Source organism: Littorina saxatilis, linkage group LG1, assembly GCF_037325665.1.
Source record: "Littorina saxatilis isolate snail1 linkage group LG1, US_GU_Lsax_2.0, whole genome shotgun sequence".
Classification (NCBI taxonomy): Eukaryota; Metazoa; Mollusca; class Gastropoda; order Littorinimorpha; family Littorinidae; genus Littorina; species Littorina saxatilis.
This window is the reverse complement of record NC_090245.1, coordinates 25,901,112-25,925,893: the sequence shown is the minus strand read 5'-3', so window position 1 is coordinate 25,925,893 and position 24,782 is coordinate 25,901,112. Positions and strand designations below refer to the sequence as shown.

The 24,782-nt window shown below is 41.6% G+C and overlaps 1 protein-coding gene across 1 annotated transcript in view; it reads right to left on the bottom strand.

The window, feature by feature from the left end:
• LOC138970387 (uncharacterized) overlaps nt 1-22,369 on the bottom strand; it is a 35,928-nt gene extending 13,559 nt beyond the window's left edge. The window contains exons 1-3 of the mRNA XM_070342869.1: nt 22,319-22,369; nt 13,205-13,392; nt 12,793-13,070 (exon numbers count right to left, since the gene is read on the bottom strand). Coding sequence (XP_070198970.1) covers nt 12,793-13,070; nt 13,205-13,392; nt 22,319-22,369 — 517 coding nt within the window. The remainder of the gene's footprint in view (nt 1-12,792; nt 13,071-13,204; nt 13,393-22,318) is intronic.
• Between the last annotated feature and the right edge of the window lie 2,413 nt (nt 22,370-24,782).

The window sequence follows — 24,782 nt, the reverse complement described above, 5'->3', positions numbered from 1 at the left end:
AAAACACCCTCTCGTTTCCACATCCAAACATCCAAACTTGGTAAAATCCATTTTCACACAAAACTGCCTTTACACGCGTTACCCATGTGATACCACCTTTTTCGTGGAGGTTGAACAACATTTTGTATGCCTTCTTTGAATAAAAATTGTCTGGCTGTCTCAATAACCGTAACCAATATATATATATATACTAGATGAATACCCGCTTCGCCGGGTACGGCTTCGCCGGGAAGAAGTCGGACCGAAAACCCGGCTGCGCCGGGGACCCGGCTTCGCCGGGTGTACGCCGGCTTTGCCGGCGCACCGCACGAAGGAAGGGAGATAAACGCGCAAAACACTGGAGAAGAGTAAAAATAGTATAACGGAAATATGGATTGAGCGTTGTCGACAGTGACCTTCTAAAAATAGAAACGGGAATATGGATTGACGCCACACGAAGGAAGGGAGATACACGCTGAAAACACTGGAGAAGATAGGAAGAGTTACTGGGAATGAATCCAGAGAAAAACCAAAATCGGTTCAGCGCTGCGCGCAGAGAGCACGTGTTGAAATATCTCATCGAGCAGGTTGTGTCCGGGGTCTACCTGAATATGCCCACCAAATTTGAAACAGATCCATCGATAACCTTGGGCGTGCATCGCGGACACACACACACACACACACACACACACACACACACACACACACACACACACACACACACACACACACACACACACACACAGACACAAGTCGTATATATATATATATATATATATATATATAGAGAGAGAGAGAGAGAGAGAGAGATAGAGAAAGTTAGAGAGAGAGTTAGAGAGAGAGGGGAGAGAGAGAGAGAGAGAGAGAGAGAGAGAGAGAGAGAGCAAGACAGGGGATGTGAGAGGGAAAGAGAGAGAGAGAGAGAGAGAGACAGACAGACAGACAGACAGACAGACATACAGACAGACAGACAGACAGACAGACAGACAGACAGACAAACAAACAGACAGAGACAGAAGGAGAGACAGGTGTCACTGAAGCCCTCGAATTTAAAACCAACCGATTTGAAAACTGCACGTTGTCACAAGGGACAGGAGAAAACCGTGAACACCACGAAAAAAGGGAGGCAACCAAGTCATCTTTGACTGTGAAAGAAGCTCTTCAATCGTTCTGGATTCTGTCCCGATTCCACGCATACCAAGTTTTCCCAGCATGCTAAGTAAACATGGAAACTAGCTGGTAATGAAGAAAAGAAACAAGTCGCGTAAGGCAAATATACAACATTTAGTCAAGCTGTCGAACTCACAGAATGAAACTGCATTTTTTCACCCAGATCGTTTAGCATCGTCAGTCCCCCGCTCGTGGCAAAGGCAGTGAATTTGACAAGCCAGAATAGTGCGGTAGTGGTTGCGCTGAGCAGGAATGCCGTGTGCTGACAAAACCGAGTAAGTCCACTGACGCTACTTCCGAGAAAATGTCTCAAAAGTGATGATTATCTAGATCAAACCATCGAGATAAAAAGATAAATAGCATTAATTTTCGTTTAAAACCCGATTTTCATAATAATCTGATGGATGGTTTTGGTTTTGTTGGGCATTTTGTGAAGAAGAAATCAATGCGCATCTTTTGTGTTAATTTCTACTTTTTAAAGTGCTTAGATAAGCAGATATGAACAGGTAAGTCCACAACCAAAAACAACTTTTTAAGTGTGCATGAATGTTTTGACAAAACCAAGTAAGTCTGATGGAAAATAAGAATTCGTTTATGATTTAAGAATGTTTTTCTTACATGCTATCATTATTTAATTGTATAAGTTAGTTCTAGCGCTAAAACAAGACTTCCGATATATTTTAAAGTAAATCCGGCTGGTCACACAAAAATAAATTCTTTGAAAAACACTCGCTCATTATGGAGGACACCTATGATGTTCTCTAGCGGTAAGTGATTAAACGATAAGGTGTTTGTACTGTGTGTAAAAGCCTGACAATGTCTGTGGCCAGAAACTGATGGTTTACGTTAAGGGGAGGTGTCCTTTAATTTAGGGTTTTGAGTTTAAACATGCTAAATATCCCGGTTTGAGGCAGAAAAATATCAACTCATAATAGATGGACGTTATGTACAGTTCGTTACAGAGTGGAAGCAATATAGCCACTTTTTTCACTAATGACTTTTTTTCTATTACCCAAGTTAGAAGGTTTTCTTTTCGCCTGTTGTCTTTCTTCTTCTTTGGTGTTTTTTTGGTCAAATGTAAAAGCACATTGCAACTCAAGTAATATTTTAGGGAGAAATAGAGAAATGTTTGTTGTTGTTATCTTTTTTGTGTGTCTTGTTTTTTGCTTTTTGTTGTTGTGGTTATTTGTTTGTCTTTTTCTGTAAAATGTATTTTGCGGGTGCTTTTGGTTTAAGCAATGTTTTATTAAATCAGACATGGTACAACAATACAACGATAAACAATAGGGACACGAACTCAAGCGAACACTTATATTACGCGCCCTACGTAGTTACAAATTAACAAAAATATGATGTCGGACAAACACTACTTATAAAATATGGAACTATCTAGGTCAACAGCATAGTCGAAGCAAACCAAAAAGAACAGAAATAGGCTAGCAGGATGAACACCACAAAATGTCCAAAATGCCCAAAATGCCCAAAGTCGAAAGATGTAGTACAAACAGGGGAGTAAAACGGAACAGCCGTTTGTGTGTGCCTGTGTCAGTTGCCGACTGACACAAACTTTCGCATTCGGCTTTTCTTATCTCGTAATTCCACACTAAATACCCCACTTCCCCTCTGAAGTATTGATGTACAACCCATGGCACTAACATTCATGTAGTCGTTTATAACTGAGGTTGAAAAATTCGCTTCATGATCGACGAGACAAGTATAAATGCCATTCACCCAAACTGAAAACTTCGCTGCTGTCTGCTCGCGATTAGCTGTTCTCTTCTCCTCCCCTTGTTGCATCCTAGTTCTTCAGTTGTTTCTAGTTTTCCGTTTATGTTGTGTTTTGGTCTTCTTCATAAGTAGTCTTGTTCAAAATTAAAAAAACCTCAAACTTCTTTTAGTTGCATACGAATGAACTAATAAAACGGTGTTTAACAGCGGTGTTGTCAAATCGAGTTTTTGAGTCACTTGAGAAAAAGTGACTCTATGTAATCGGTCAGTGTTAGTCTGTCCGGCCGGTGTAACACGAGAAAATTACTCCCACGAGATTTTTACTCCGGAGTAAACATTTCGTACGAAAAAGTTACTCCCTTTACGAAAAAAGCACTCCCCCATTGCACGAGAAAATTACTCCCCAAGACAGGTGAGTTCCGATAAAACATTTCGTACAAAAATGTTACTCCCTTGACGAATAAATAACGAATAAATTACTTCACCCCAACACGAGCAATTTAACCTCCCATGCCAGGTGTACGAAATATTTACTCCCTTGTCCCCTGTTAGTCTTGGTGGTGGAAGGGGTGGAAGGAGGGTAGCGCGACATTCGTGTGCGCGAGATCACTTATTGGCAGTATCCCTTCGCCCGCATCCCATTTTTGCGTACGAGATTTTTACTGGAAGTAAAAAAAAATGGGGAGTAAAAATTTCGTGGAGGGAGTAATTTTGTCGTGCCTTGGGGAGTTCTTTTCTCGTACGAAAAGTGTACTCGGAGTAAGAATTTCGTACGAAATATTTACTCCGGAGTAAATTTTTCGTGGAGTAAAAATTTCGTGTTACACCGGCCGTCCGGCCGGCCGGCCGTCCGTAGACACCACCTTAACGTTGGACTTTTCTCGGAAACTATCAAAGCGATCGGGCTCATATTTTGTTTAGTCGTGACCTCCAATGACCTCTACACTTTAACGATGGTTTCGTTGACCTTTGACCTTTTTCAAGGTCACAGGTCAGCGTCAAAGGAAAAATTAGACATTTTATATCTTTTCTCGGAAACTATCAAAGCGATCGGGCTCATATTTTGTTTAGTCGTGACCTCCAATGACCTCTACACTTTAACGATGGTTTCGTTGACCTTTGACCTTTTTCAAGGTCACAGGTCAGCGTCAAAGGAAAAATTAGACATTTTATATCTTTGACAAAGTTCATCGGATGTGATTGAAACTTTGTAGGATTATTCTTTACATCAAAGTATTTACATCTGTAGCCTTTTACGAACGTTATCAGAAAAACAAGGGAGATAACTAGCCTTTTCTGTTCGGCAACACACAACTTAACGTTGGGCTTTTCTCGGAAACTATAAAAGTGACCGGGCTCAAATTTTATGTGAACGTGACTCATTGTGTTGTGAATAGCAATTTCTTCCTGTCCATCTGATGCCTCATATAATATTCAGAACTGCGAAAGTGACTCGATCGAGCGTTTGCTCTTCTTGTTTTCCAAAGTCAGTGTGGCACCTGCCCAAAACTAATGCGCATAAGAAACGGCGTCTGCTATCAAACCCTGAAATCGACGCAAAACCTGTCATTTTGTAAGTTTGGAACAACAATTCAAGGTCAGAACAGCTATATAATCGCTATTGTGTTTTCAGCGTCGCAATAGGGTCCGATATTTAGACTGGAACAAGTATAATGCGACTCGTCTTCGACTCGTCGGCATTATACTTGTCTCGTCTAAATATCGGACCCTATTGCTACGCTGAAAACACAATAGCTGTTAATCATAACGAAGCAGTTCCGCTCATGGCACAGCTGAAGCAACCATGAGTCTTTTTTGTCGCAAATAAAGACATTAACAGTCAAGAATCCCACAGATGACTACACATACCTTTAGTGTTGCCAGCCAAACAAAATATTATGCGGTTTGTCAGTTCGTATCTCCCGCAAAAGTGCGGACAAAAAGTCCCGTTATCACGTGTACGGCATGCCAAAATGGAACCAAGAAGGATATTTTGCGATTTTCTTACGTACTCAAACACATTTTCTTGATATGAACTAATACCAAACATGGAAAGACTTCTCTCTTTCGTCAAGACTAATAGACATCCATGCACGCCTATTTTGAGCCAAACGGCATTCCATACCTGCTGACAGAGCGTGGGTGAGGGTTTTTGGGTTGGATGAGGCTGATTGAGAATAGGAGAGGAAGAGGGGGGGGGGGGAGGGAGGGGTGTGTGGGTAGGGATGGACACAAATGGGATACACAACCTAGTATTTGCAACAAAACCGTCACCTAAAGGCAAGATGTTCTTATTACGGCCGTGGTTGAAAAACCAATACAATCAGCAGCGCCGCTGAAAGGATTCCTGAGGGCCCATTCACCAATCAAAAGGGCTCTGTTGTCCATTTTCGTCCCTTGTCAGTAATTATCGTTCGCGCCTGCAGGATTGTAGTGTTACTCCCACTAATAGTAAGCTAGCCAGCCGGCGGAGAGACCGACATACATTAATATATCAGGGCTGCCCACGAACACCAAAGCTAGAGGGTCCCAACTTCAATTTGTCATGGGTCTTTGGACACCCTAATTACCCCCCCCCCCCCCCCCCGTGGAACTTTAGTGGGTCCGAAAAATACCAGGTTCATATTCTTGCTTATGGAAGGCACATTCCTCGCTCACACATAATGTCACAGTAAAGCACGCATGCACGCACGCACATACGCGCACGCACACGCACACACACAAACACGCGCACGCATGCACACACACACACACACACGCACGCACGCACGCACGCACGCACACACGAACGCACACACACACACACACACACACACACACACACACACTTACCCCTGACAAATAACGTCAATCGACACTTCTCATAGTCTCAAGGCAGCGACTGTTTCTTACACGTACTGATCAACTTAACTTGAGTGATTCGATCACTGCGCGGTATCTTTCATGTAAGCTTTGACCGCTCTACGATACTTAATATATCCCTTCTATCGGAAGAACAGTAGGCTGTGAGACATGAACCACGCGTGATTGAAGGTTACAGTTTGGTGGTCCTGCCTCCAAGGTTTTCCTCTCGCGAGCAATTGTGATGTGATTAGGTGGGTGTTTTATTTGTCACGTCCCTCCTTTTATGTAGTCTCCAGGGTGACCCCAAAAATGCAACCCTTAAAAATGCTAATAACGTCTATATTCCTAGACAGAATCACTTCATATTTGATTCATATTTGATGTACGTAACCTTCAGCTTATGCAGTCCACAACTCTGCAAGTTTTTAGATCAAATGGGCCCAGTTTTGTGAATTTAAAAAAAAGTTTCGATTTCGGGAATCGAGTCAACAGTGCGAGGTTTGGAATTGAGCGGTAGTCATACTTTTCTGATTAAACCCTCTTGACTTTTACCTTTTGAATTATCTGAATGTCTGAGTATATATATATATATATATATATATATATATATATATATATATATAAAAAAAACACACACTCCCTCCCCTCTAGATCATCGGTGATGTGATGACAGCAGTTACAGTTAGTGTCAGGGCAATCTCTAGAAAAGATTGCGTTCGTGTCACTGACACGTTCGGAAGGGTAGTTTGAAACACTTTTCTCACCCAGTCACATTATTCTGACACCGGACCAACCAGTCCTAGCACTAACCCCATAATGCCAGACGCCAGGCGGAGCAGCCACCAGATTGCCAATTTTAAAGTCTTAGGTATAACCCGGCCGGGGTTCGAACCCAAGACTTCCCGATCACGGGGCGGACGCCTTACCACTACGCCAACCGTGCCGGTTGTGTATGCGTCATTGCACACGTGTGACTTTACAGGCAAACATTTTCATAGTTGCTGTTCACGACCATTCCATAAAACTAGTTACTTGACTGTAGGTAACATGGTCCGATTTTTGCCTTCTCTCCAAAAAGTGTTTCAAACTACCCTTCCGAACGTGTCAGTGACACGAACGCAATCTTGTCTAGAGATTGCCCTGACCCTAACTGTAACTGCTGTCATCACATCACCGATGATCTAGAGGGGAGGGAGTGGTTTTTACATTTATTCAAGTTTTGACTAAATGTTTTAACATAGAGGGGGAATCGAGACGAGGGTCGTGGTGTATGTGTGTCTGTGTGTGTGTGTGTGTGTGTGTGTGTGTGTGTGCGTGTGTGTGTATAGCAATTGAGAGTAAACTACTGGACCGATCTTTATGAAATGTGACATGAGAGTTTCTGGGTATGATATCCCCGGACGTTTTTTTCATTTTTTCGATAAATGTCTTTGATGACGTCATATCCGGCTTTTTGTAAAAGTTGAGGCGGCACTGTCACACCCTCATTTTTCAATCAAATTGATTGAAATTTTGGCCAAACAATCTTCGACGAAGGCCGGACTTCGGTATTGCATTTCAGCTTGGTGGCTTAAAAATTGATTAAAGACTTTGGTCATTAAAAATCTAAAAATTGTTAAATATATATTTTTTTATAAAACGATCCAAATTTACGTTAATCGTATTCTTCATCATTTTCTGATTCCAAAAACATATAAATATGTTATATTCGGATTAAAAACAAGGTCTGAAAATTAAAAATATAAAAACTATTATCAAAATCAAATTTCCGAAATCGATTTAAAAACAATTTCATCTTATTCCTTGTCAGTTCCGGATTCCAAAAACATATAGATATGATATGTTTGGATTAAAAACACGCTCAGAAAGTTAAAACGAAGAGAGGTACAGAAAAGCGTGCTATGCAGAACAGCGAAACCACTACCGCGCTGAACAGGCTCGTCAGTTTCACTCCGTTTTGCACAAGCGGCGGACTACGGTCATTGTGAAAAAATGCAGTGCATTCAGTTTCATTCTGTGAGTTCCACAGCTTGACTAAATGTAGTAATTTCGCCTTACGCGACTTGTTTTTTTTATATACTCAAACATTCAGATAATTCAAAAGGTAAAAGTCAAGAGGGTTTAATCAGAAAAGTATGACTACCGCTCAATTCCAAACCTCGCACTGTTGACTCGATTCACGAAATCGAATCTTTTTTACATTTAGTCAAGTTTTGACTAAATGTTTTAACGTAGAGGGGGGAATCGAGACGAGGGTCGTGGTGTATGTGTGTGTGTCTGTCTGTCTGTCTGTTTGAATTCACAAAACTGGGCCCATTTGATCTAGAAACGTGCAGAGTTGTGGACTGCATAAGCTGAAGGTTACGTACATCAAATATGAAGTGATTCTGTCTAGAAATATAGACGTTACTAGCATTTTTAAGGGTTGCATTTTTGGGGTCACCCTGGAGACTACATAAAAGGAGGGACGTGACAAATAAAACACCCACCTAATCACATCACACTTTCTCGCAAGAGGAAAACCTTGGAGGCAGGATCACCAAATTGAAACCTTCAATCACCCGTGGTTCACGCCTCACAGCCTACTGTTCTTCCGGTAGTATCGTAGAGCGGTCAAAGCTTACATAAAAGACACCGCGCAGTGATCGAATCACTCAAGTTCAGTTGATCAGTACGTGTAAGAAACAGTCGCTGCCTTGAGACTATGAGAACTGTCGATTGACGTTATTTGTCAGGGGTAAGAGTGTGTGTGTGTGTGTGTGTGTGTGTGTGTGTGTGTGTGTGTGTGTGTGTGTGTGTGCGTGTGTGTGTGTGTGTGTGTGTGTGTGTGTGTGTGTGTGTGTGTGTGTGTGTGTGTGTGTGCGTGTGTGTGTGCATGCGTGCGCGTGTTTGTGTGTGTGCGTGTGCGTGCGCGTATGTGCGTGCGTGCATGCGTGCTTTACTGTGACATTATGTGTGAGCGATGAATGTGCCTTCCACAAGCAAGAATATGAACCTGGTATTTTTCGGACCCGCTAAAGTTCCACGGGGGGGAGTTATTAGGGTGTCCAAAGACCCATGACAAATTGAAGTTGGGACCCTCTAGCTTTGGTGTTCGTGGGCAGCCCTGATATATTAATGTATGTCGGTCTCTCCGCCGGCTGGCTGGTTAACAGGCTAGCTTACTATTAGTTCTTGTCCAAGAGCGCAACTATGCCATAAATCCGGTCGTCGACCTAGAAACTGCAGAAGCGCATCTCTTCAACACCCTGGGGATTTTGCAGAAGGTTTGCTGATCGAGGAGCGAATATATGGGGCGTCATGTTCCAGTGGGAGTAACACTACAATCCTGCAGGCGCGAAAGATAATTACTGAGAGGGGACGAAAATCGACAACAGAGCCCTTTTGATTGGTGAATGGGCCCTCAGGAATCCTTTCAGCGGCGCAGCTGATTGTATTGGATTTCCAACCACGGCCGTAATAAGAACATCTTGCTTTTAGGTGACGGTTTTGTTGCAAATACTTGGTTGTGTGTCCAATTTGTGTCCATCCCTTGCCACGTCACCCCCCCCCCCCCTCCTTCCTCTCCTATTCTCAATCAGCCTCATCCAACCCCAAACGCCTCTCCCACGCTCTGCCAGCAGGTGTGGTATGCCGTTTGGCTCAAAACAAGCGTGCGTGGATGTCTATTAGTCTTGACGAAAGAGAGAATTTTTTCCATCTTTGGTAGTTCATGTCAAGAAATTGTGTTTGATTACGTATGACAATCGCAAAACATTCTTTTTGGTTCCTAGCATGCCGAACACGTGATCACGGGACATGTTGACTGCACTTTTGCAGGAAATGCGAACTGCATAACGTTTTGTTTGGCTGGCTACACTAAAGATATGTGTAGTCATCTGTGGGATTCTTAGGTACATTTGTTGACTGTTTATGTCGTTATTTGCGACAACAAAAAGACTCATGGTTGCTTCAGCTGTGCCTTGAGCGGACCTGCATCGTCAAGATACAGTTATAGGGTAGATCGTTCACCCAACATCTTCGGTTGATATCATGGCCCCAAAATTTCTGTTTTGGTTTTCGGACAACAGGTCTTGTTATTTTGAAGTTTTTGTTTTTTGTTTTTGTTTATTGTGATGACGCGCTATACTAGGTGTTGTTATTTTACACATGCAAAGCAACCGGTTAAAAACAGGCTTTGATAGAGACAATGAGGGGCAAATAGTAGTTATAAGATAACGCACTTGAGATTTCACGGACTGCCACCAATATCCGATATACTCATCAGACAAATAATCGCTTTACACACAGGGGATCTAGGCTTTTGATTGTTGGTCTTTTTTTGTCCGAGAGGAGGGAAGGTCTTATCCCAGCCTGACCAGATCTGAGATGGACAATCGATTTGGAAGGACTTACAAACTGAAAAGACTGTGCCTTTTGGCATCTCAGGGTTATAAATCGCCATTCCCAAGGCATGTAGGATTCTGCTTCAATTTGTCGGAAGAAGAACGTCAGTTTTTTTGTGACTGGAACTCAGCAGATGTGTCCAGGGAAAGACTAAACAGGAGCGTTGAAGGGTGGGTGGGTTGTTGGGGTAGGGGGGGGGGGGGTATAAAGGAGCACTTACGTGTCCTTGTGAAAAGACTTACGGTGTGACTGCGTGTTGGTGTCCGCGGTTACGTCTTCACTTTGAGTGAGTGATCAGATGGAACTGATAGCGCTAGCATGCAGGGAAGAGAGCTAGCATGCAGGGAAGAGAGCTAGCATGCAGGGAAGAGAGCTAGCATGCAGGGAAGAGAGCTAGCATGCAGGGAAGAGAGCTAAGCATGCAGGGAAGAGAGCTAGCATGCAGGGAAGAGAGCTAAGCATGCAGGGAAGAGAGCTAGCATGCAGGAAAGAGAGCTAAGCATGCAGGGAAGAGAGCTAAGCATGCAGGGAAGAGAGCTTGCACGCAGGGAAGAGAGCTAGCATGCAGGGAAGAGAGCTAAGCATGCAGCGAAGAGAGCTAAGCATGCAGAGAAGAGAGTTAAGCATGCAGAGAAGAGAGCTAGCATGCAGGGAAGAGAGCTAGCATGCAGGTAAGAGAGCGAGCATGCAGGGAAGAGAGCTAAGCATGCAGGGAAGAGAGCTAAGCATGCAGATAAGAGAGCTAGCATGTAGGGAAGAGAGCTAGCATGCAGGTAAGAGAGCTAGCATGCAGGGAAGAGAGCTAAGCATGCAGGGAAGAGAGCTACGCATGCAGGGAAGAGAGCTAAGCATGCAGGGAAGAGAGCTAGCATGCAGGGAAGAGAGCTAAGCATGCAGGGAAGAGAGCTAGCATGCAGGGAAGAGAGCTAGCATGCAGGGAAGAGAGCTAGCATGCAGGGAAGAGAGCTAGCATGCAGGGAAGAGAGCTAGCATGCGGGGAAGAGAGCTAGCATGCAGGGAAGAGAGCTAGCATGCAGGGAAGAGAGCTAGCACGCAGAGAAGAGAGCTAGCATGCAGGGAAGAGAACTAGCATGCAGGGAAGAGAGCTAGCATGCAGGGAAGAGAGCTAGCATGCAGGGAAGAGAGCTATCATGCGGGGAAAAGAGTCAGCATGCAAGGAAGAGTGTGAGTGGGTGATCAGATGGAACTGATAGCGCTAGCATGCAGGGAAGAGAGTCAGTATGCATGGAAGAGTCTGACAGAGAAGACGAACTAATGCGCGGAGATGATGAGAGAGCGGAGCAATTCCAATTTACATTTTCCCCAGATTGATTGACATGGCCGCTTCAATTTTTTGTTCAGTGTTTAGAAGGAATTAATGCAGCTAGCATGCATGGACGACTGTAACAGAGAAGACGAACTAATGCGATAAGATGAAGAAAACGGGGTATTTAGCATGTTTAAATTCAAAATCCTAAATTAAAGGACCACTCCGCTTCACGTAAACCATCAGTTTCTGGCCACAGACATTGTCAGGCTTTTACACACAGTACAAACACCCTTTCCTTTAAACACTTACCGCTAGAGAACATCATATGTGTCCTCCATAATGAGCGAGTGTTTTTCAAAAAAATTATTTGTGTGTGACCAGCCGGATTTACTTTAAAAGATATCGGAAGTCTCGTTTTAGCGCTAGAACTAACTTATACAATCTAAATAATGATAACATGTGAGACAAACATTTTTAAATCATAAAAGAATTCTTATTTTCCATCAAGACAAGATCAGAACAATTCAAAGTTTTGAAAGTTTGAAAAAAGGGAGCCCCGCAGCGTGACTTGCAAGGTCGTGTTTGCCCAAGCAGACGAATTTTCTTCATGTCGCCAGTTTCTTTGAACGGTCAACCGCCACCGCTCAGTTCGTGCCACACGCAGTCATTTGTTGCATTTTAAATTCAAAAGAACACAATGACGTGCTAGTGCAGATACAGCGAGTCGAATTGAAACCACAAACTGACGAATTAATTCATCACGTATGTGAAAAGGGGAACGTGGGTCACACGGCTCAGCGGTTGAATAAACCACGAGAACTGGTGTGTGGTTTACGCATGCTAAATAGCCATTCAAACGAACTGTGTCATTTAATGATATAAAATGCTAGTGCAAGTGTGTTCCATAAGGTTAGATTTGCTTTTTCGTGAAAGATTCCATCGTTCTGTGAACCTCGTTTGAGGCGGAGTGAGGCTTTAAGCAACCCCTTGCATAAGTATGTTGATTTTCTTTTTCAAATAGTATGCAGGAACAGCATGTCTATTTAGCGTAACTCGAGTTTCTCATTTGCATATCAAGTCAGATATAGTGCGATATGTCAATCATTTGTGAAATGAGGTGGCAGATGGCTTGATCTGAATTTTTAATGCATACACACGAACTGTTTGCCGGAATAACTGGAGCACTGGAATCAGTAGAAACGACAATGTCGTTATTCAGCACATTTCTAAGTACATATTGTACTCATAAATCTCAAAAATAGTGACGTCCAAAGGGGACACATCTCTCGGTGTATGCGGAGGCTTAACTTGCATCTAAAGGCCCCCAGTGGGGGTAGTTGAAGGCGTTACACTTGAGGGCAATGACGTTACACTTGAGGGCGATAACTTTACACTTAAGGGTGATGACTTCACACTTAACTTGAGGGCGAGGACTTCACACTTAAGGGCGATGACTTTACACTTAAGGGCGATAACTTCACACTTAAGGGCGATGACTTCACACTTGAGGGCGATGACTTTACACTTGAGGGTGATTACTTTACACTTGAAGGCGATGACTTCACACTTGAGTGCGATGACTTTACACTTGAGGGCGATGATTTTACACTTGAGGGCGATTTCTTTCTTTATTTGGTGTTTAACGTCGTTTTCAACCACGAAGGTTATATCGCGACGGACTTGAGGGCGATGACTTCACACTAAAGGGCGATGACTTCACACTTGAGGGCGATGACTTTACACTTGAGGGCGATGACTTCACACTTGAGGGCGATGGCTTTACACTTGAGGGCGATGACTCCACACTTGAGGGCGATGACTTCACACTAAAGGGCGATGACTTCACACTTGATGGCGATGACTTTACACTTGAGGGCGATGACTTTACACTTGAGGGCGATGACTTTACACTTGAGGGTGATGACTTTACACTTGAGGGCGATGACTTCACACTTGAGAGCGATGACTTTACACTTGAGGGCGATGACTTCACACTTGAGGGCGATGACTTTACACTTGAGGGCGATGACTTCACACTTGAGGGCGATGACTTCACACAGACAGACAGACAGACAGACAAACAGACAGACAGACAGACAGACAGGCAGACAGACAGACAGACAGAAAGACAAAAAGACAGACACACAGGCAGACATACAGGCAGACAGACAGACAAACCGACGCCTGCTATCCACGGAAATAAACTGCCATCTCGATTGACCAAAAGCCATGTTTGGATCACAGATCCAATTAACGTATAATGTCTTATTGTCTTTGTGATATAAAAACAAAAATTCATTTGTTTATTTTTTTCATGTGTGCGTGTGACTAAATGTGAAAGGAAAAAGTACTTAGGTGTGACTATAAGCAGCAAGAGTACACAAGTCTCTTGTTGTATTAAGTATTCCATTGCGAAATTTGAGCATTGTAGGGAAAATATGTATTGTGAAAACGTTTTTAATTTCACAATTTGTGTATATTATGCAAGCGTTTGTATTACCTGACTGTGTTTTGAATGAAGTCAATACCTTTTTGTTTAGATTTTTGTGGCGAAAAAGAGATTGTAATCGGAAGGCCTTTGAAAAGGTGAAAAGAAGCGTTTTATGTTTTGAAATTGAAAAAGGTGGTTTAAAAATGATCGATATTAGGCAAATGCAAATTTCTTTTTTATTACAATGGGTTTCACAACTGACTACATCAAATGAAAATGATAATCGGAGTTTCACTCCAAAGATGATGTATTTGCGTTTTGGAAAGCACTTTGAATGTTTCTTATCGAATGTAAACAGTGCAAGATTTAAAGGGTTAGACCTAGTGAAATCACACTTTTGGAAAGCAGTATTAAAATATTGGCTGGATAATAACCACTACGATCGTGGGACAGTCGGGCCGACTTTATTATGGAATAATGCATGCATAACGTATAGTGGCAAAGTTTTATTTTTTGAAAGTTGGATACAACGAGGTGTATTGGTATTAACTGACATTGTACGTTCGGGAGACATATTATCATATCAAGACATATGTGATTTGATTGGATATTCGCCAAACCGAATTCTTGAATATAATGTTGTAAAAGCTGCTGTGTCATTATTTATGAGGAAAAATGTTGTAAATATGACTGATGATGTTTGTATTACCTTACCACTGTTTAACGGCAAAAATGTGTTAAGTGCCAGAGATTATAGGAAAAAGATTATTAATATGAAAACAGATGTACCATGTTCCGGAGGATTTTGGAAGAGAATGTTTAATGTAGAAATTGATGAACGATCTTGGATAGTTGCCTATCAGTCAACACAAGAGACTAGACTAAGAGTTTTACACTGGAAAATTATGCACAACATTTATCCGACCAACATTCTCCTGTGTAAAATGAAAGTAACGGAAACTAATAAATGTAATTACTGTTGTGATGTAACTGATTTCATTGAACACTTCTTTTTTGAATGCCCGGTTGTATACAAATTCTGGAAGTTTATTGAAGAATTTATTTTTCGTACTTTTGAAATTAAGATTGTTTTGAAAGTTAGTGATGTTTTATTTGGTATGCATTTTGTAATGGTGAAAAAGGCAACTATGTATAAATTGAACCACATTATCTTAATCGGAAAGATGTGCGTTAGTATATATAAAAAAAACAAATTCGTTTTTACCGTTGGAAAGTATTTTTAAGGCAGGGATTTAATGGACCAGCAAATTAGATGGACCAGCAGCAAAAAAGATGGACCAGCAGCAAAAAAGATGGGTTTCAACAGCAAATTAGCTGCGATAAATAAATACGCAACTACACCAAGGCCTACAAAAGGGATTCACCCAGACACAAGGACTGTGATTGATTCTCTGTTCAGAGATGGTGTGAGAAAACCAAGGGCGATTCTGGTAGCACTGCGCAATAGGGACTTTGCAAACTTGCCTTCGAAAGCCCAGCTCAAAAATTACCTTGTCGGTCTGAGAATGAAAGAATGTGGAAAGCATACAATTTCCCTGGGTGAACTTGCAGCATGGGCTGATTCTCGCACAGCTGTGCCTGATGATGACGATGTAACTTTCGTTTGTGGTTTTGAGTGTTCGTATGACCAGAAAGAGGCTTTTTTCAGGGTGTGCATGACAACCAAGCGTCTGCTGAAACTTGGTGCTGATGCTGCGAATGTCCATGCAGACGCAACGTATAAGTTGATATGGCAGGGTTTCCCTGTACTTATCTTGGGGTACAGTGATGCTAACCGCATGTTTCACCCTCTAGGTCTTGCGGTTACAAAGAATGAAACGATGTTAAAGAAATCTGCTTGGCTGTTCAATTCATCTATTCTGCTGTTGAATTCATCCAATTTGCTGCTTCACATTCGCTGCTCACTCCTTCCTATTTGCTGCTGAAACCATCTATTTTGCTGGTAAAAAAATTGTATGCGTATTTTTAATAGGCAGTTATAGATAAGAAGCATTTTTGTGTGAGTGTTCGAAGAACAAAACGTTAAAAAAAGTTAGCTTGTTGTACTCGATAAGTTGTATTTAATTCATTGTATGAGATATTGTTAATTGTTGTTATTTATTTGAATTAAAAAAAAAGTATTCCATTATTTTATTGTGTAAAACATTCCATCTCACACCGCAGACATTAATATGTAAAGCGCGAAGAGCACAGTTACTTGTGGTTCGCGCTATATAAGCTCTCAAAATAATGATAATAATAATTATGTTTTTTCAGAAAATGAAGCTGATTTAAAAAACAAAACAAATTCATTCCAGAAAGTAAGAATAACAGCAATGTGGAGCCTAACTATCTGATCGCTAGAACCCGTATCATTGCCAAAAAGTGCTGTGTGATTCTGCCTGAACTATTTATCGATCTAACATGTGCTTGAAAAGATCCTAAAATAATGTCTCTCAAGGGTTGGTCTTTGCCTATAGATTGACGGTCTTAGTTGCCATGTGAGAGCTTGGAATTGTTAAGACACATTTAAGAAGGGTGAAAGAGACACGGACAAAAGTGAAGTAGAACCGTCTTGGAGATAGGCTTTAACGTTACACGCATTTAAACCCTGGCGCTTGCGAGGTGGAGACAAAGAGAGAGAGAGAGAGAGAGAGAGAGAGAGAGAGAGAGAGAGAGAGAGAGAGAGAGAGAGAGACAGACAGACAGACAGACAGACAGACAGACAGAGAGAGAGAGGGAGAGGGAGACACACACACACACACACACAGAAAAAGAGAGAGAGAGACAGACAGACAGACAGACAGACAGACAGGCAGATGTGCGCGCGCTCGTGTGTGTGTGTGTATGTGTGTGTGTGTGTGTGTGTGTTTGTTTTCAGATTGACTTGTATTGGAATACAGACGATATCTGCAGTGTACTTTTCTCTGAATCGCTTAAACACACACACACACACACACACACACACACACACACACACACACACACACACACACACACACACACACACACACACTCACATAATATATATACACACACTAACACATACACACGCACACAAACACAAACACACAGACCCCCTCCCACACACACACACAACTCACACACACACACCCCCCCTACACACACACACAAAGACACACAGACACACACACACACATCCCCGTACAGACAAGTACCAGCGACCAGAGGCAAATCTTTTCCCTCTCCCTTTGGAGCATTACTCACTCACACAAAAAAAGACATTAATCAGGATGAAAACAATACTTATACAGAATATAATTTGAAAACAAAAACGATTCTCAGATTTCTCCAAATATGATCATTCACAATTCAAACAAGTCGCGTGAAGCGATATACAAACATTTAGTCAATCTGTGGGCGTTAAACTAAAAGATCAACACCAAAAACCAGTCATCGCCGAGACTACATTCAGATAGTCTAGGGTAAACTTCCCCGAAGACCGAGACAGGTCACGCACGTCTCCGCGAAGCATGCGAACATTATACTCGACCTATTTTCTTTACTTCTGATTGCGTTTTTCAAGTAAACATATTGTATCTATATATTTTTGAAAATGAGGAATATAGTGCCATGATTGTTTAATCTGTAAATGAAAAATCGTTTTTAATGACAACTTTAATGAATAAACTAATTAAATAAATGCCATTTTTTTTATTTATCAGTGTAAGTATGCAAAAGCTGTTCCTACAATGGCTGCATTTAAAAGAGATCTGAGAAAAAGGTATTTGGTAGAAGAATATTTAAGTAAAATTAATTTTACATATAATAAATTTCTCCTGGAGTGGTATGTTGCACCACATTTTGAAGTAATCCCACACTTTGAAGTAAATTACTTCAAAGTGTGGGGATGTGCCCCACACTTTGAAGTAAACCCATTTTTTACTTCAAAGTGTGGAGGGATCTTCCCACACTTTGAAGTAAACTCAGTTTTTACTTCAAAGTGTGGGGGGATCTTCCCACACTTTGAAGTAACTTACTTCAAAGCGTGGGACTTTTGCATCGCCTGTTTGAGCCTGATGATTTTGTCAAAAAAAATGGCAAAGTCTTTTGGATGAGTGAACAGAGAGAATTGGCGTAGTGGGGAAATTTGGCGGGGAATTGCCGCAGTGGGGGACACTAGGCGGGGAACTGTTGTAGTGGGAACATTTGGCGGGGAATTGTCGCAGTAGGGGTCACTAGGCGAGGAATTGTCGCAGTGGAGGACTCTAGGCGGGAAATTGTCGCAGTGGGGACATTTTCCAGGGAGAATTGGCGTAGTGGGGAACTTTGGCGGGGAATTGTCGCAGCGGGGGACACTAGGCGGGGAATTGTCGTAGTGGGGACATTTGGCGGGGAATTGTCACATTGGGGGACACTAGGCGAGGAATTGTCGCAGTGGGTCAGTTTGGCGGGGAATTGTCGCAGTGGGGACATTTTCCAGGGAGAATTGGCGTAATGGGGACATTTGGCGGGGAATTGTCGTAGTGGGGCCGTTTGGCGGGGAATTGTCGCAGTGGTGACATTTTCCAGGGAGAATTGGCGTAGTGGGGACATTTGGTGGGGAATTGTCGCAGTGGGGGACACTAGGCGGGGAATTGTCATAGTGGGGACATTTAGCGGGGAATTATCGCATTGGGGGACATTTGGTGGGGAATTGTCGCAGTGGGTCAATTTGGCGGGGAATTGTCGTAGTAGGGATATTTTCCAGGGAGAATTGGCGTAATGGGGACATTTGGAGGGGAATTGTCGTAGTGGGGCCGTTTGGCGGGGAATTGTCGCAGTGGGGACATTTTCCAGGGAGTTTGGCGTAGTGGGGACATTTGGCGGGGAATTGTCGCAGTGGGGGACACTATGCGGGGAATTGTCGTAGTGGGGACATTTGGCGGGGAATTGTCGCAGTGGGGAACACTGGGCGGGGAATTGTCGTAGTGGGGACATTTGGCGACGAATCGTCGTAGATGGGCTGTTTGGCGGGGAATTGTCGCAGTGGAGGCCATTTTGCGGGGAAATGTCGTAGTGGGGACATTTTGGTACGGTGGGAATTATCGTAGCTGGGACATCTGGCGGGGAGTTGTCGCAGATGGAATATTTGGCGAGAAATTATCGCAGTTGCGGACATTTGGCGGGAAATTGTGACAGTGGGGACATTTTGTGGAGAAATGTTGTAGGGGGGGCTTTTTACAGTGAGCCCATGCTTGTAAAATCGTGCCGAATTAGCCCAATTGTTCCCAGATAGTCTCCGCATGACCCAACATGTTTTAAAATCGTCACCACGAGTTTTCGTCACACTCAACAATGGGACATTGCTTAAAGCCTGATAACAAACATCACTATGTTTCTTGGCTCGCTCACTTTTTCTGTTCACTCATCCAAAAGACTTTGCCATTTTTTTTGACAAAATCATCAGGCTCAAACAGGCGATGCAAAAGTCCCACGCTTTGAAGTAAGTTACTTCAAAGTGTGGGAAGATCCCCCCACACTTTGAAGTAAAACCTGAGTTTACTTCAAAGTGTGGGAAGATCCCCCCACACTTTGAAGTAAAAAATGGGTTTACTTCAAAGTGTGGGGCACATCCCCACACTTTGGAGTAATTTACTTCAAAGTGTGGGATTACTTCAAAGTGTGGTGCAACAGTGATACCCATTTAAACCTCTGATATTGTCAAATGATTGATTGTTTTTCTGATTGAGCTTGTAAGGATGAAATTTGATTTTGGAGTTAATAGGAGGTTAAAGATGTTTTTCATTTTAGACTTGGACATAAACATTGTCTGTTTATTTTGCAGCAGCTTAACGGAGAACAGGACTTGGTGGTATGAGTAGTTTTACAAAATAATCAAATAGAAACATAAACAAGTCGCGTAAGGCGAAATTACTACATTTAGTCAAGCTGTGGAACTCACAGAATGAAACTGAATGCACTGCATTTTTTCACAATGACCGTAGTCCGCCGCTAGTGCAAAAGGCAGTGAAAGTGACGAGCCTGTTTAGCGCGGTAGCGGTTGCGCTGTGCTGCATAGCACGCTTTACTGTACCTCTCTTCGTTTTAACTTTCTGAGCGTGTTTTTAATCCAAACATATCATATCTATATGTTTTTGGAATCAGGAACCGACAAGGAATAAGATGAACATGTTTGTAAAACGATTTTGGAAATTTAATTTTAATAATAATTTTTATATTTTTAATTTTCAGAGCTTGTTTTTAATCCACATATAACATATTTATATTTTTTTGGAATCAGAACATAATGAAGAATAAAACAAAAGCAATTTTAGATCGTTTTATAAACAAATAATGAAATCTTTATGAAATTTGACATGAGAGTTCCTGGGTATGAAATCCCCGAACGTTTTTTTTCATTTTTTTGATAAATGTCTTTGATGACGTCATATCCGGCTTTTCGTGAAAGTTGAGGCGGCACTGTCACGCCCTCATTTTTCAACCAAATTGGTTGAAATTTTGGTCAAGTAATCTTCGACGAAGCCCGGACTTCGGTATTGCATTTCAGCTTGGTGGCTTAAAAATAATTAATGACTTTGGTCATTAAAAATCTGAAAATTGTAAAAAAAATATTTGTTTAATAAAACGATCCAAATTTACGTTTATCTTATTCTCCATCATTTGCTGATTTCAAAAACATATAAATATGTTATATTCGGATTAAAAACAAGCTCTGAAAATTAAATATATAAAAATTATTATCAAACTTAAATTGTCCAAATCAATTTAAAATCACTTTCATCTTATGCCTTGTCGGTTCCTGATTCCAAAAACATATAGATATGATATGTTTGGATTAAAAACACGCTCAGAAAGTTAAAACAAAGAGAGGTACAGAAAAGCGTGCTATCCTTCTTAGCGCAACTGCTACCCCGCTCTTCTTGTCAATTTCACTGCCTTTGCCATGAGCGGTGGACTGACGATGCTACGAGTATACGGTCTTGCTGAAAAATGGCAGCTACTTGACTAAATATTGTATTTTCGCCTTACGCGACTTGTTTTTTGTTTTGTTTGTTCTTTCTTTGAAGATGCATATAGCATAGTTTTGTATGTCTGATGTTATTTGATGTTGCTGTCGGATGTTGTTGTCGTGTACCAAAAATAATTTCAAATAAAAAAATAAAAAAATGATAATAATAATAATGTTTATGCTTTTGAGCTGAATTGCAATACCAAAGTCCGGACTGAGTCAAAAATTGCTTGACCAAAATTTCATTCAATTTGGTTAAAAAATGAGGGCGTGACAGTGCCACCTCAACAATCACAAAAAGCCGGATATGACGTCATCAAAGACCTTTATCGAAAAATGTATGGGGATATTGTACCCTGGAACCTTCATGTCAATTTTCATGAAGATCGGTCCAGAAGTTTTAATCTGAATCGCTCTACACACACACACACACACACACACACACACCCACACACACACACACACACACACACACACACATATATATATACACCACGACCCTCATCTAGATTCCCCGTCTATCTTAAAACATTTAGTCAAAACTTAACTAAATGTAAAAACAGACCTCTGATTTATTAACAGAAATGGATGCCATTACCTTGTTAGTTAAAACGTTCTCCGCCTGTAACGTTATCCAATCTATTAAGCGCTGCGTTGATCATCAGAACTACGACACCGTGGGTGTTTTGAGATTCGGTTTGGCCAACTAGTCTATATTTGTGATGAAGCTTTCTTGCCATGAAAGAATATGATACCTGGGTATGTTGATATATATTTTAGTGGATTATTTTGTGTCCTTTTTTGTCAATGTCTGAGGACGTTATATTTGTAAATCATTCGTGATGTCTTGTGGAAGTTCTGTAATATTCACGATGGCAAAAGAAACGCACGTAAATTGTATGTAAACACAAACTTCATGGACTTGAAATGAAAAGAAAATCTCGATACTAGGATGTTGTGCATGCGTTGCTTTAGCACGGCAATCTGGTCAGTGTCGCGACTGCGATGATCTAGGTCTCACATGAGCTTCTATTCACAGGGACCCCAAACCTTCATGGGTACTACTTCCAGCACGTGCAACATGCGAAAAAGCAGCTTTTGGTGTTCGGAGTACTCAGGCAAGCTAGTCCGCACTCACCACATTTTTTACATCATTCATTCCCGCGACACAAACGCGATGCCCAAACTATCAACTGAACAGCTCCAACAGGCGATCGGGAGACTTGATGCTGGGCAGTCAGTGGCAGCACATTGTGAGGGCGTTCGGAGTTAATGTTACCACTGTCCATCGCATGCAGGAACGATTTCATGCCAGAAACAGCACCCGCGACTTGCCAAACAGTGGCAGGCCCCAAGTAACAACAGCCTGTAAAGATCGCCATCGTGTTGATCATTACCAGTGAGATGCACTCGAAACTGCCTCCAAGAACAGCCCGTAACACAATCGGCGTGCACGGACAACCCGTCAGTGCCAGAGCTGTGTGCCGACGCCTGAGTCAATCGGCGTTCTGCTCGACGTCCAGTCCTGACATCTCACCATCGCCTGGGTCGTCTGGGCTGGGCCCAGCAGCATGCCCACTGGCGCCATCGGGTCTGACACAACATGCTGTCATCCGAATGAACCTTTCGGTATGCTTTCTGTGCCCGTTAAATCGTTTCCTTGTCCAAAAGAATGAATTCAACATGAAAGTCATGGATAACCCAATACAACTGCAGCAGCTGCGTTTTTTTTTTGTGCCTCTGATATTACAGGAAAGCAATCCAGATCTTTGTATCTGACATTTGTTAAATGCCAATAAATGGAAAATGCCCTCCAAGAGTGTTGTGACTGTCTGCATGCCTGCCTGTAAGAACAGAATAGCTCTCACATGCTACACACTCCTACGATTAACAGTTAATGAATTGTAAATCTAAGATAAAACTAATGAAGTTAACAAGATTTGTAGCCCATGTTATGATTTTAGTATGTTAGCGTTACATCTATATGAAGTCTTATATCGCGCGCGTATCTCCAGACTCGGACTCAAGGCGCTGGGATCTGTATTTATGCCGTGTGAGATGGAATTTTTTACACAATACATCACGCATTCACATCGACCAGCAGATCGCAGCCATTTCGGCGCATATCCTACTTTTCACGGCCTACTATTCCAAGTCACACGGGTATTTTGGTGGACATTTTTTTATCTATGCCTATACAATTTTGCCAGGAAAGACCCTTTTGTCAATCGTGGGATCTTTAACGTGCACACCCCAATGTAGTGTACACGAAGGGACCTCGGTTTTTCGTCTCATCCGAAAGACTAGCATTTGAACCCACCACCTAGGTTAGGAAAGGGGGGAGAAATTTGCTAACGCCCTGACCCAGGGTCGAACTCGCAACCTCTCGCTTCCGAGGCAAGTGCGTTACCACTCGGCCACCCACATCTAGTTTCTTTATTGGTATGTATATGTATGTAATACATGCTTTTGTTTTGTTTCGTGTTTTTACAAAAGATGCATGGCATAATGGTATTGCCAATTTATTTTGGCTGTATATTATCGTTTTCCGCTTAATGTATACATATTATCTGTCTGATTTCTTACCTGATTTTGTTAAACTTATTTTTTTTCTTTTTGTTTGCATGTATGGAAGTGTATATTGCCTATTTAATTTGGTTGTATAGTATTGTTGTATTTGTCCGCTCAATTTGTGTATACATATAATATTAACTGTCTGATTTGTTACCTTTTTTGTTAAAGTTATATCTTTGTTTCAAAGCCCTCTGGGCCCAAAACAATAAAATACTTGACTTGACTTGACTTGACTTGATTAAATTCATGTCGCTTGTTCCTTTGAAATCTATTTAAATAGCTCTGCTTTATTATTGTGCTTGGCTGATTTCTTCCTTAACCTTGCATTATATTTGTCATGTTCTTTCCAAGATTGTTAGTGTTTGTTCGTTGTGTAGCTTTGAATTTCATCTAGACATAGTTTATTTTCATATTATGTGTGTTTCTGTTCTGTTGCATCATTATTAACATTCTAAGGGCCAAACTGACTTGGCTATTCAACTGTCTTAGTGTACAATACTTGAAAGAAAATGTCGCTCTTCTTGGCAGAACAATTGTGTTAAATCTGAATAAACAAACAAACAAGATTGGTAGGTTATTTGCAGTAAAATCAGAACTGTCATCTTAAGCTGCAGTCAAGATTTAGTCTTAGACTTGTATAATTAAGTATGTGTACACGGGCAAATGTGACCCTGACGAGTTCACTGGCATGATAACCAACCGCTTGATAACACTAGTGCTAATAATTCACTATCAAAAAAGTATTTTTACTCCTGTGTCACTTACGTGACAATGCCACGCACAGCAACACATTTTTCTTCAAATAATCCGCCACCACACAAACAGGAAGTTCACATCTGTATACTATATCATTCTGTCTTGAGGTACGCAAAGAAACATTAAAATATGAAATAAATCTGCCGATTTGTTATATCAGAAATATTCGGGAGGAGTTGTTTTTCTAATATACATCTTTCTATTGACTTGCATTTTCAGGAAATAAACACCTTAAAAAGGATGAAGTGATCCTGTCTATCTGTAACAGTTTTGAAAGTGCATGTTCAATTACATTGTAGCAAACAACACCAAAATAATACAGAGATTGAAAGCATACGTATAAGCTGACCATGCCACGAAAAACAGTGCTGCCAAAACAAGATGGCTCCCATTCAGGGGAAACAAATCGGAGACATATGTTATGCAATTAAAACAAATGCTGACACAGTGTCCAGGCTGCTGTATATCCAGCTTTGAACTCAATCCTTCTCTCTCTTCCCGTCCCCCAGGGTCAATCAGACAAGTATCAGCGACACAAATCGGGATAGGCAACAAATTAAACGTCCCCCTCAAGTTCGGATACTATTTCTATACACATATATATATATATATATATATATATATATATATATATATATATATATATATATATATATCACAATCTCATTCCT